This window comes from Arvicola amphibius, chromosome 10, assembly GCF_903992535.2.
Source record: "Arvicola amphibius chromosome 10, mArvAmp1.2, whole genome shotgun sequence".
NCBI classification, from domain to species: Eukaryota; Metazoa; Chordata; class Mammalia; order Rodentia; family Cricetidae; genus Arvicola; species Arvicola amphibius.
In genome coordinates this window covers 116,873,508-116,887,553 of record NC_052056.1, presented here as the reverse complement: position 1 = coordinate 116,887,553, position 14,046 = coordinate 116,873,508, and the positions used below count along the sequence as shown (strand labels likewise).

Genomic DNA, 14,046 nt, shown 5'->3' with positions numbered 1-14,046 from the left:
ACTACACAGAACAGGAAGTGGATGACTCAGCTAGGGACAAAGCCATTTCATAAAATGAAGAAACTGAGGGCCAGAACTGATAAGAGAAGGGGAGTCCTTCCTTGCCCCCTTGGCCCCTCCTCTTCCAACACCTTTGCGCCTGACTGCAACCTCTGATGGGAAGCCCACCTTCCATGTGCATCGTCCCATGTCCACCTCCCTGCTGTAGCAGGATGTCACGGATACAACAGTTCCTTGGCTCAAAGGAGGGAAGGACGGTACAAGAGAACAGAGTTCCTGTGCAGGTGGTGGGGCTGGGAGGCCAGAGGGCCCAGGAACTGTGTTTATTGACAAGACAGAATAGCAGCCCTCTGAGCTGAAGCAGGCTGCCTGCAGTTCTGAGAGCTGTCAGAGGCAGCCTGGGTCGCTTGGAGAGGAATCAGACCCCGATGATCAAGAGCAGATGACAGCCCTCAATAGTCTACAAACACTCCCAAACAAGTCCGCAGAGAGTCCTTGATCTGGGGCTGTGAGTCCCCAAGGGTTGAGCTAATAACTGCCTTGGAGGGAGGGGCACAGCTGGGGACGGACTGAGGACGCGCTGGGGCCCACCTCTGCTTTTGAAGAAGTCTGATCTCGGCTCTCTACAGCATTTCTCTGAGGCCTTTGAACACCTAGAAGAAACGGAATCCTCGTTTGAAGAGAACTCAGAGACAAACCTTTTGATTAAAAGTGGGAGCGACTTCTCAGCCCTGGGACTGTCTACTGCTGTCAAAGAGGGAAGCTGACAGGAGGGTGGGGAGGGGGCCCTGCTTCTCCTCACTCATCCTCAGAGCAAAGGCAGACACTTCTATGGAGACCATGGAAGGGTTTGAGCTGGAGATGGGGCAGGTACCTGGCCACTGTTTCCTAACTATTAATATCAGTGCCATGCTATGTAAAAATGGACACATTAGGAAGATGAAGCAGAGACAACAGAGGGGAATACAGTAATCTGTTACTTGCATGTATACAAATGTCATCATGAAACCCATTATTACATATAATCAATATACGCTGATATAGATATAGATATGCTTTTAAAACTATTATTTCTACAATTTTCATCACGATTATTCCTCTTGTCTACTCAGGTGACACACGCCATCCTCTCCACACTGCAGAAGAAAACACTGAGGCTCGGAGAGGCCAAGTGACATGTCACACAATACATGACTGGCGCTAGAACACTCGCCCATACATCCAGCTGTGTCTCCAGCATTCACTGTGGGACAGCACGGGATGAGGGCTGTGCATGTCTGCCACTCCACGAGCTCCCAGGCAGCATTAGCGGAAGGGGCTCGAGTGGATGGATGGATGCTGAAGTTGGCCTTGTGTGTGGTCAGTTCTGGGTCCATTCCATCCTCACCCCAATCTCTGAGGGTGGGACAATTATCTCTCCCTGTACAGACAGGGAAACTGAAGCCCGGGAAACCCGAGTAACTAACAGGATGAAAGAACCTACCCACAAACATTTCTCTACATGAAGTGACTGGATGATCACCAGTTATTACCTGGCGACCCCAAGGCCAGCCGCTGGATGACACATGGAGTCTCAGCTTGGATGGCTAAGAGCTTGTTATACATCTCAACCCACTCTATGATGGTAAGTTCCCACGAGTGTAGAGGAGGCTGGTGACATGGGCCACAAAGCCTGCCTTGGAGGACCTGGAGAGGAGCCTCTCCCAAAGGACGGGCAAACAAAGCCTCGTATCCTTGAGATGACGCGGGCCGTGGGACAGCCTAGGAGTCAAGGCTCAGGCTCCGGACTCAGAGCATCTGGGTCATACTCTGCCTTAGCCTCCTCCATCAGATGTCCTTTGATGAGCCCCTCCCCCTTCTGAGGCCAGTGAAACACGACACCATACCTGCACAGTCCTCAGTACAATGCCCAGTGTCTAGTGGCCACTCAACAAACAGTCTTGTTAATCAATTTTCCAACCAAGCCCTGCTTCCTGTCTCAAAGGACTGAGCCAAGCTATCCACCTCCCTCCCTTGTTTAGAAAGGAAAATGATAGTGGAACATCAAAGATCGGTTCTAATGTCACCATTGCCCAGTCCCCAGAGAGGACACCACGCCGTCATTCTTTCAGTGACCCTTCGCTGTATTCCGAAAAACTGAAGCTATTGCCCGCCAGGAACTGCTGCTAGGAATGGCTTCCCAGCTGTGCCCTATGCCCCCTGACAGCCCTCCTCATCTACACTGAGACAGCCCCACTGTCCACCTGGTGGGGTGGGTGAAGAGCTCCACCCCTGTATGACCTACGACCCCTCCTGGAAATGGACAGTTTGTGCCTGAGGTCACAGGGGGACAGGAAGTTGGTACAACACAGTGGCACCAATGGCTAACCTGAAGCTAAGCCTGACAGTGACCTGAAAGACACTTTTTCAATTGTGCCTCATCTGTCCTTCCCATCCCAGGCCCTGGAACTATAGACTGCTTCCCTGCTGGGTGGCTGACTGTTCCAGGCTCCAGGGTAACCCCATCCCTGCTTTCTCCAGCCCTCTGGGGTCCCGTGATCACGCACCTTTCAAAATCTCTTGTGCCTGTGCCTAGGTCTTTCCATCAGGCTACTGCATCTCTAAGGAGAGTTTCCACCCTGCGGCACCCTCATCCCGTGAGAGCATCCCTGAATGCTGTTGAAAGAAGGCTCTTGGAGGTTAGTGCAATGACTGGGTGGGTAATGGCCTGCTGCCAAGCCTGATAAGACACGTTTGATCCCTGGGAGTCACATGATGGAAGGAGGGGACTAACCAGTAAGCTGTCCCTGATCTCCACACCTGACATCTTAGCACTGAGGAGGTTGAGGCAGGAGGATGCTGAGACTGTCTCAGTTCACACACTCACCAATGCACAATCCCAGGTCTGATCGCTGACCTGCTAGACCAGGACTTTTGGGTGGGGAAAGATACAGAGGAAGCAGTCAGCTTTCAGAAACCTCCTGGGCTGCGGTTCTCAACCTGTGGGCTATGACGCCTTTGGGGGTCGCCTTACAAGATCAGTGATAACACAGACATACATTATGACTCATAACAGTATCAAAATTACTGTTATGAAGTAATAACAAAAAGTAATTTTATGGTTGGGGGTCACCACAATGGTGTAAGGGTCTCGAGATTAGGAAGGTTGAGAGCCACTGTTCAAGGCTTCTGCCACACATCCACACGTGAAATCCAGGTCCAGCCCTCTAATATCCAGATACAGGTGGCTCCTAGTTTAGGTCACCACGCCACAGCCATTTATGGATAGAAGCCTAGAAGACAGCTTAACACAGTCCCCTTCCAGTCTCAGAGGGACACATACTCAGTAACTCCACCCCAATTCTCTTGACCCCATTCCGCAGCCTGATGGGATCCAACAATCTCTGTCATTGAGGGTCACTAGCACCTACAGGGCATGGCATAATCCTTACTGTTGTATCTTCTCTCCAGTCCCCCCAACACTGCAGGGCCAAGCACTAAGAAGAACCACGATGCCCATGGGCAGAAAGGATTTCAATGCAAAGAAGGGAGAGCATGAATACTGAGCTGTTTCTCTTTGAAGGGCACCCTCCTTGCCTTACTATATACACTCATAATCACCGAGTGCCTATTTCATATCTGAAAATACCCAGCCAGTTGGTCTGACTATCTTCCCTCCATCTCGGGCTTCCCTATCTAACCAAGGTCTCGCTTCCAGCTGGATGATCGATGGTCTTGGTGCATATATTAATATGACTATTGATTTTCCTCTTGTCAGTCATGATCAGGATTTATCTATCCCCATGGCTCCCATTGATCCAGAGGAGCAGGATCACAGTGGTCAATCCATCCTCATACTTGCCATGACAAACAGTCAATATCTATTTATTATTTGATATATGGGCTTAATTATCTTAAACACAATCAGATGGGACCAAAGCAGAAAATTGAGCAGTGACCAGGCAATAGGAACTGGGTTGGGAAGAAATAAAATCTGGGAGTCCACAAGCTCTGAAAGCAGAGAAAACACATTCTGATTAGGGCTTTGATTTCAATCAGACGGGTTCCGGTTCTCAGGTTCCGGGCTTGCCTGATGCCCTTGAGCAAAATTATAATTAAAAGTCAATTCCCTGCCATCTGATCAACCTTCATGCAGAGACTGGCTGCTGTTTCCTCTGTCTCTTGAGTCATTTGGAAGGTCCTCTAAAGTAGGTACCATTCAGCCCACTCCCGCCCCCATTTACAGACAAGCAAACAGATGAAGGGCGGGAGCCTTGGAGAGCGTTAATTCCAGTTTCGCCTCTCTCCGTGAAGCCCTCCCTACCACAAACCCCCCTATCGCTGTTTAACCACTGCCTGTCAGCTACGCAAAGGCAACCATCCCTGATCTCTCTGGAACACACATGGAGGACCTGCTGGTGCCCACGCTTGCCTTCAAAACACGGGAAGACATCAGCCTATTTTTAACTCTGGGAAATAGGGAAAGCTGTTGAAAACACTTGTGATTCCAGAAGATGCCAGCTCTCTGCTGCTTTCCCCCAAAACAAGGCAGGCCAACTGGTTTTCAGAAGCCAGGGGATCCAAACCTGCAAGCATGCCTGCTAATTTCTGATTAGGACCAAGAGGGACCATCCACACCATGACAGAAGGAAACGAATACATCACACATCCTACCGGGAAGGCTCCTGAGATGAGGGATGCCTCCGAGTGGGCTCTCTAATAAGTCAGCTAGACCGCGTCACCTCTCAGGTTATATCCTCAGACAGCTTCCCTTTCATCTTTAAAGAGAGACTCAAAGGCCTTAGCTGATGGGTTGCCAGTTTCTTCAGCTTCTCCCTGCTGCCCATCAATTCCGGTCCAGGACTCCCAGACTCTCTGGGGTCTTTGCCCACGCCAGTCCTTCTATTAGGAATACTACTACTGTGTGTACACATGCACACGCATGCATGAAGCCATAGGTCATGTGTCTTTACTCAATTGCTCTCCAGTTTCTTTTGTTTGTTTGTTTTTTTAAGGCAGGGTCTCTCACTGAACTTGGAGCTCACTGACCGGCCATGCTGAACCTGCTCTCCCAGACTGCCTAGACTCCTCCTGTCTGCCTCAGCAGCAGTGGGACCACAGGCGTGTGCCACCTCCACACCTGGCATTTATGTGGGTGCTGGGGATCAAACTCAGGTCCTCTGACTGCCCAATGACACTGCTTTCCTACCCACGTGGCAGTTACTCAGTTGAATAAAAGGCCAAGTCTGTGACCCCATGGTACAGATCATAACCACACTGAAGACTCCACCCTTCAACTCAACCCCTGAGGCCATACTCTATTTTCTATACATAGGCACTCCTCAGAAACCCAAATCAAATAGTCTGCCCCCCATGCCACGCTTGCCCAGAGGCACAGGCTAGGGACATGGTTTCTAAAATTGCTATTCATTAATCTGATAAGTGCATGCAAATGGCCCGATGGACACATTGGGGGGCGGGAATCCAGACACAAACTAAACAACTGAGACCCTGGCCCTCTCATGGCTGTGTTCTAGGGTGGGGGAGAGGATGCAGGGGAAGTCAAAAGGTGAGCAAAATGAAGCAATAAAACTAGATCCACGGTGACACATGTCCCAATAAGGACAGAGCAGAAGGCAGCCTGGGAATGCACAGTGGCCGTGACTTCCGGTTACTTTCCTTTTCTTCTGGGTGCTCCCACTCCCCAGATGGCTGACTCCCGGGCCCTCTACAGGCGAGCCATCCATCAGCCCACTCAGAGCGGCAGGTGCTTCAGCGTCTGTCCTCCGGTGACCTTTCTTGGCTCCCTGGATGGCCTCAGCTACTGAGGCCCACGGCTTCAATCGCCACATCCACCCAGATGACTCACACAAGGTTATTTCTAGCTCTAAGCTCCCCGCTCAGCTGGAGACAGCCCATCACTCCACACCTCCCTCTGGATGGCCCAAAGCTGAGAGGTGAGAAGCCAACCAGCCAAGGGACAAGCGATGGGCAGAGGTTGGACGGAAGGATGAGTCCTCAGACCCTGGCCACCATCACTTGATGTTTGTGGTACCAAGAAAGAACCCCTACTTCTCCCAGGTGCTGTTGTCTTTGTGATCCCCATCATGATTACATCATCAAGGTACACCTGTGTGTGGTTTGAATCTGAAATGTCCCCACATGCTCATGGTCCAAAGACCCACTCAGCTCCTGGCTTGAGTTGCCATCTCAAAGGAAGGCTATGGAATCTTTAAGAGCTGGGGCCTGGCTGGAGGAAGTAGACCACTAGGGGTGGGCCTGTAAGGGTTGGCCCCACTCCACTTCCTTTCTGATTCCTACCATTGAGGGAGCAGTCTTGCAGCTCAGCTCCTGACTGCATAGGGCACAGCCTGCCCTCCGTGATGGACTGAAACCATCTGAAATGAGGACCCAACATGGAGCCTCCCTTCCTCACCTTGTTTAATAAAGAAACAAAGATAGCTCATCCAAAGCTACGGTACAGCCCTGGCTACAGAAGTCGCTAAGTCGCTATTGCCTTTTTGCATGGATTGTCTTTTCCTCTCTCCTTCCTTCCTTCCCTCCTTCTTTTCTTCCTTCCCTCCCTCCCTCCTTCCTTCCTTTCTTTCCTCCTTCTTTCCTTCCTTACTTCCCTCCCTCCCTCCTTCCTTCCTTCCTTTCTTCCCTACTTCCTCCCCCCCCCCAGCTCTCGTGGTTGGTACTAGGAATTGAACCTTGTGAATGTTACATTCTTAGCCCCATTTTTTTTGCCTATTTTGCATTTTTAATTTGAGAGGTTGTTTCATTAAGTTATCTAGGTTGGCCTTGACCTTGCTCTGAGGCCAAGCAGGCTTTGAACTTACAGTTCTCCAGCTTCAGCCTCCTGCAGAGCTGGGGTGATGCATATGTGGAACTCAGAGGACAACTTGCAGGACTTGATTCTTCTAACACGTGGGTTGCAGGGATCAAGCTTAGTTTGCCAAGCTTGGTGGCAGGCACCTTTACCCATGGAGCCATCTGATTGGCCCAGGGATTTCTATTCCTATCCCTATCTTCCAAGAGATACGAATACCACAGTCATTTTATAAATGAGGAAACTACAAGAAGAGGGACAGAAAAAGGAAACAGATCTAAGAAAAGTGCACCCGAGTGCACTCATTGTCAGCCGGGGCACTTGCCAGCAGAACTTTCTAGAAAGGAAGCATAGTGCTTAAGCTGAACTGGAGGACTGGCCATGTAACGATAGCTCAGGAATCATGGAGAGCTATATGGGAGGCAGGTGGGGCTAACCTTCAAAGGCTCAGCCCTAGTGACGAACCAGTCATTCATCAGACCCATTCACCTGTGTTTCCCCCGGGAGCACAACTACCTCTGAGCCTCTCTTGCCACTGGATATAGCTAAGGGGGTTCAGTATGAGCCAATGGCACATGCATGGAGAGATACGGGGTGCTTGGAGGCCTATGGAAACCCCCAATGTGACCCTTTGTGATTGTTTTCTTTCCCCTCAGCTAAATAAAGAGACCTCTGACCCCTAGAGTATGATGGACCAAAAGTGGAAGGGTACGTGTCATTCGTCCACATATAGAAAAAAAGCCATCTGGATCATTTTTATATCTCAAACTCCCAGGTGGTATTCTTGGTACTCTCAGAAGCTCTGTAAGAAAGAGACTCACATTGAGACACTTTATTTTTCTGTTTGTTGTGGGTTTTGTGTGTGCATGTGTATATATGTGTATATTTGTGTATTTGTGTGTGTGTGTGTGTGTATGTGTGTAAGCCAGAAATCAACTTCAGGAATTGTCCCCAGGAAGGCCATCTGCATCCTTTGAGACAGGGTCTTTCACCGGCCTGGCGCTTACTACAACTTAGTTTAGACTGCTTGGCCAGTGGGCCTCAGGGATCTTCCTATCTCTGCCTCCCCAGTGCTCAGATAACCTGCACATCTAGCAATTTTACACGGATTCGGCAGCTCACACTCAGGTATTCCCACTATGAAGCAAGCCCTTCTCTCCACCCCACCCCTGGGAGCATTTTCTGTTTTAAGTCTTACTTGTTTGAGCAGCCATCATGACCCTGGCCAATATAAAAGTATGACTTTGTAGCCTCTTTGACAAAGAGCCCCAACCCCATACACACACATCACACATGTGGTTAACTCTGCCTGGCTGTATTACATGTGACGTTGTTCTTCACCTGGTCTGTATTTTCAACAATCAACAAGTTATCTCCTAGACAGGAAGATTTCAGAAGCGATGGCAGCTGTCACACACACGAATCCAGCATCTTGGAGATGTAAGGGAGCAGTGACCAGAAAGAAGCAAGATCCTCAGCCAGGCAGAGGCCTCAGCTGGTCACGTGACTGTTTACAGCCAGGCACACGCAAACACACACAAGAGGATGCTGCTCTAATGGTGCTAATGACGACGGACATTTATAGCGACTTCCTTCACAAAAGTCCTGAGCAGCACACAATTAAAGGCAGCCGCGGACAAAAAATCCTTTCATCTGAGATTCATAAAAGGAAAGCAATTCAGCCTTCCTAAGCACTAAAGGAAGCCAACGCCACTGGATGGTGTGTGTGGTGGCAGTGGGGGTAAAATCTTCATGGCTCAGGCCCCCAATTCTTGCATGATATATTTAGGACAATCAAACTGGTCTGAAGAAAGAAAACAAACTCAAAAGACACAAGCCCCCAAGTTACAGGGGAAAAAAAATCAAGATGAAATCTCATCCAAGCACAAGAGAACTGTCCCCACAAGAGGCCGTGGCCCTGTTTGCCTGTCTGTCAGACTTGGCAGTGTGGCGTGACTGGATTTGAAAGCCTGAGAAACAGAGCAGATTTGGCGTTAGACATAAATAATCTGTGGATGAGGCCCTGCTGCGTACTGGATTTTAATATGCAGCAAATGAGGCCCCTGGGATTTCATTGCTACCTGGTCCCAAGTCCTCCTCAGAGGACTGACTGAGAAGCCGTGTCAGGACTCCGGAAGCTGGGGATGGGACCGATGGCATGTGCCAAATGAGACATTTAAAAAACTTCCTCCCAAGGGCACGCAGGCTGAGCCTTTCCATCAGTGATTTCCTGCTTTCCAACAGCACCCCACTTCCTGTTCCCTCTTAGCACCATGCCTGCAAGGTGTCCCAGTGACCTGGATGCGAAGGACCCCTGGGTCATTTTCCCACCTTGTGTCAAATCAGAATCCAGTCAGACGGTACCTGAGCTGCTCTTTCCTCTCTGACCACCAGGGCTCCACAACGGTGAGTTGTTTAGGCACATTGAATCAACTGGCTGAGAGCAAGAAGAGACAGTGCTCAGGCCTGTAGGGGTACCCAGAGCAGAGAACCCTGCCACTGTGGTTCCCCCAACTCTGTGCTCCTGTCCAGAGCCTTTGAGACCACGCAGTCACCCGGCATTGTGTAACACTCTCCCTTGCTCTCTCCCTCCTTCATCAATCCCTACTTCCTGCCTCAAGACCTTTGACCTGCTGGACCCCCACCTGGGCCACGCCCCCGCTGCCTTTCTGGTGTTGACTGCCTCCTCAATCTTAGCTTAATATTACTTTGTGTACGAATGGCCCCCAGAGTGCTTGGAGACAGCAAAAGGGGACTTTACAGGTAGTACTTGGTGATATGGGTGGGCCCTAAGTGGACTTGTCCCATCACATGGGAAGCCAAAGGAGGTCTGACCAAAGCAGTTGACATAACCACGGAAACAAGATGTCCTGCGGCGGCTGCTGGCCTTAAGATGGCGGAAGAAGCTAGAAGTCATGGTAGAAAAGGCAAAAAGCTGGATCCGGTCTTCCAGACCATGCTGTCATATCAGTCCCGTGGGAGTCACCCAAGCCTCCATCACTGTAGGGGGCAAGGATGTGCCGCCTGACGCCACAGAGTCAGGGTGACTTGTTAGGAACAGAACAGAAAGGCGGGCGTATAGGGGTCTGCACCGGAGCAGCCTTGCTTCCTCCGCGGGGCTGTCAGGCCCACACAGACCACTCCGGGAAGCCGCTGATCCCAGGCTGTCGGCTGCTGCATCACAAACAACCCATTTCCAGGGAGCCCAAGTATTCTGTCAGAGTTAGGACAAACACCTGCTTCGGCCCACTCATCTCACAGATGTAGAAACTGAGGCTCGGGAACCCTGCAGCTGAGCTGAAGGATGAGGGCACTGTCAATCAAACCTTTCAATATTGGCCCTTCGATGCCATTTGGAGTTTTCAGCATGAGCAATTGTGCAGGCTGCTGACCGCTTGGAAGTAATTTCATAATGGCCCAATCATGAAATAATCTAGCCGTCCAGATTTGAATTGTTTGTGGCTATAGTGACTGGATAGCTGGTTAGTTAACATCCATTTCCCGAGATCCAGGCATATGGCTTTACAAGGAAACCAAACTCTGAAATACTTGTTAGCTCTGATGATAATTACTAAGTAATTGGCTAGAACACACCATTGTGGATCTCTCTGGATTATGCCAGGCAATTATCTGGTCGTATGCTCCCTGTAAAAATAAAACCAAGTCCCCCCAAATTGTTCTAGTCAGTTGGCTAGCTTCCAACAATCAATCATGCAGATGCAAATGATTAATTGAATTACTCAGATATCTGGGTGCGAATAGAACGTTCAGATAGGTACTCTTAACGGGCAGCAAGTAGATGGAGCTACGTGGGGGACAGACTGACTCTCTCCATGATAAACACGTAACAAGGAAATAATCGGGGAATAGACACTACTTCCTCAGGGCTCATCTGGTAGCCTCATACAAAATACCAGACACTTCAGAGACCAATTATATGTCCCAAAGCCGCCAGGCATTTTTTTTTTTTATTTTTAATCGTGGTGCCCAGAAAGGGCTGGGTGCTTTGTGAAATCTATGGGTTGTTATGCCACGTGGGGCAGGGGCCCAGAGTTCTGTCACAGAACAGAAGGCTGCAGAGCAGCTGGGCTTCGGGGATGAGCAGGACATCTTCATAATGACCCCTCATTTTCCAGAGCTGCTAATAGGGTCTGTACATGTGCACTAGCCACTCTCCGGGACAGGGAGAGGAGGGCAGGAGGAATGGGGCCCTGAGATCCATGGGTCACCAGACTTGTAGATCTCAAGGGAAGGGCTCCTAACTTCTGGGAGAGAGAAGCTGCTTCCCCATGAGAGAGAAGCTCAGAGTGCAGAGGGGTCACTGAAGAGGGGTCGCTGAAGAGGACTACAAAAACAGCCATCTACGGTCCTCTCCCTGCAGAGGCTGCCATTTAGAGACCAAGTCTTTCTCCTTAACTTGAATCCAGTTGACCGCAGGAGATGCTCCGGCCAATGATATCACCTAGTGGAGGCATGCAAAACACCTGTGCATTTAACCTTTGACCCCTCACTCTACTTGGGAAACAGAGGCCACATGGGAAAGTCCTGGAAGTAGTGTGAAGCAGAACTGAGACACCCTGGCTGCCTGGGTACCTACCGACTAGCAGACAGGTAAGAATAGGGGTTCCCCCTGACCAGATCCTTCATTGCTGCCAGCTGAGTCAGGTCAGAGGACGGGACTCAGTGCAGAACTATCCCCAGCGCAGAGGGAAGGCACTGAGCTACAGAGTTGGTCCTTTACTCTATCAAGAGTTTGTAGCCTGCTCCCCAAAATGATGGCTTGAGAACCACGTCTGTCTTGGGGAGACACGAGAGCCCCTGCTTTTGCTCTGGTTTAAGGAGAGGCAGAGGCCTCTACCACCATCCCCAAGCTTAGGAGGCATTTGTCACTTGATACAGGAGCCCCAGTCGTCCCCACCATTTGCATAATCAACGATGACCTGATAATTCTCCTGCTGCCAAGGCCTAGGAAACAGACTGAACAGACACCACCTCTACTGAGCCTGCCGCCCTTCTCCGACACCTTTCACGCTAGGTGACTAGCTCACGGTGAAGCTTGGACACTCAGAACAGCGGCACCATAAACATTCTGCAAACCATCGAGAGCCACAATCACAGTCCTCAGCATCTCAGACCAAACTATGGGGCAGATCTGGCCTGCCACTTGGGTGTCTACAAGTCTTATCGCAGCGCTGCCATACAAACCCATCCACATACCGTCCGACTGTTTTTGTGTGACGGTGGCAGAACCATCTTGCATCACAGAAACTGCAGCCTGTGAGGCTGATCACACACCTCACTGGGCCTGTGACACACGCTGGCTGACCTATGTGTAAAGCAAGACACTCTTCCGGACACTGATAAAGCCCCGAGAAGCCCCAGTGAGAGCCGACGTGACTGACCTGGTAATGATGGCCAAGTGGGGCGGGCTCATGCAGGCTCCCATGAAGAGTACCACATTCTCGTGCCTTGTCTGCCTGTAGGCCATCACTTCCCGCTTGAAGGCCTTGAGCTGGTCCTCATTGTCCCTCTCGATGTCAATCAACCGGATGGCCACCTCCCCGTGCCAGCGTCCGTGGTACACTTGCCCGAAGCGACCCTTCCCGATGAGCTCGCCAATCTCTAGCTGCTCAAAGGGGATGTCCCACTCCTGAAGGAAGATGCTGGTCTGGCTGGCCTTGCGTGGGAAGCTCCGGGCTGAGAGGAGGGACAGGTTCATCTCCTCAAAATCATCCTCAGACTCCTCTGCCTCATCGTGGCCCTCTTCGTTCTGCGGCCAGAGAGGAGAGAGGTCAAAGCTATGGTCACCCCAGCTCCACCCTCCCTAGGGGCCTGCTGGGTAGCAGCGTGCTGTGGAGGTCGGGACATGCTCCACAGTTCTGTATGTAGACACAGCTGTTTCCCAGGTATCTTTGAATTCGAATCAAACCACAAGGGACTTACAGTGGAGCCAAGGCGGTCCAATGGCCTTGTGCTGAGAGAGGAGAAATGCCAATGCAACCAGCTGTTCTAGACTGAGTGGACTTTTTACATTGAAAGGTATCAGTTTTCACATTGAAAATGACATGTCCGAGGACACCTGTCAATCCTGGCAAACTGGTCACCCTGGGAGGTCTTCGCTCCCTCGCTCTGGATCACAGCCAAGCAGAGGGACAGCTCAGATTCGGGTTTCCGGATCCCTGCTACCCATTGTCGTGCCTGTTCTACCATGCTGGTTTTGACGTGCTTGACATTATGTGTACGAGAGGAACAGCAGGCTAAAAGGTGGATATGCTGTGTGTCTCTTCACGTGACAGGGGACAACCACCACCATGGGCTGTGTCAGCCTCCTCCAGGAAATTCACAATCCATTCAGAAATTGGCAGACTTGGCCCTTTTAAGACCAGGAGGCTGGGAGACCCCAGAGCAGACGGCTGTCTAGACCATGTGCTGAATACTCAGACCCGGTGAGCTGGCCTCTGGCCTGTGCAACCCTGGGAAAATTGGTCCACCTCTCTGAGCTTTCCTTATCTCCCTTTAAAGTGGAAGTAAGGTAAGAATTTTCTCCAGGCAGTGGCAGGAAGTTTTAATAGATGATGAGTTCTGAAGTTCTGCCATCTCCTCCGTCACACGCCTGTTGGGATGCTGGAGAAAATGCAGAATCTAGGGCCCCATCCACCTAGATCTACTGGCTTAAAACATCAGCAGGCCTGCAGCGAGACCTGCGTTTTAACCACATGACTCATGAGGTCAGTGGTGACCAATCAAGGGGAAATGCGTAGGGGTTGGAGAGATCTAGGCTTGGGGGTGTCTCACCTACTGGACTCTTTTTATAACATGGGGAAAGAGCAGATGCCAGACCCCATGGGAAGCCCTAGAGACCCTGGTGAGATGACCCCAAAAGGGACCTTTTTGCTGAACCCTGTGTTTATGAGCTGGCTGTCCACGGCATGGAGGGGAATCAAGATGGAATGCCAGCTCTCAGGCTCAGTTCTAGGAGACTGCTCCTGCCTCGGAATGGGACGTGGGCCTCTTTTCCAGAGCCCTGCTGCTGGCCTTTTTAGCTCAGAGCACACACAGTAGGGCCGAGACAGCAGACCCAATGGCTATTCCTCAGGACATTTCTTACTCCCTTAGCACAGATGGAAGGAAGCCCAAACCTCCTCACTGTGCTGCCAACCCAGCATCCTCGGGACTCCCACCTGCTAGTGTATGTTATCTCAAAGGCAGTGGGGCACATCCCCTTCCACTTTCCC

The 14,046-nt window shown here is 50.8% G+C and overlaps 1 protein-coding gene across 1 annotated transcript in view; it reads right to left on the bottom strand.

The window, feature by feature from the left end:
• Ksr2 (kinase suppressor of ras 2) overlaps positions 1–14,046 on the bottom strand; it is a 351,922-nt gene that overhangs the window by 46,342 nt on the left and 291,534 nt on the right. Inside the window, exon 14 of the mRNA XM_038346040.1 lies at positions 12,214–12,581. Coding sequence (XP_038201968.1) covers positions 12,214–12,581 — 368 coding nt within the window. The remainder of the gene's footprint in view (positions 1–12,213; positions 12,582–14,046) is intronic.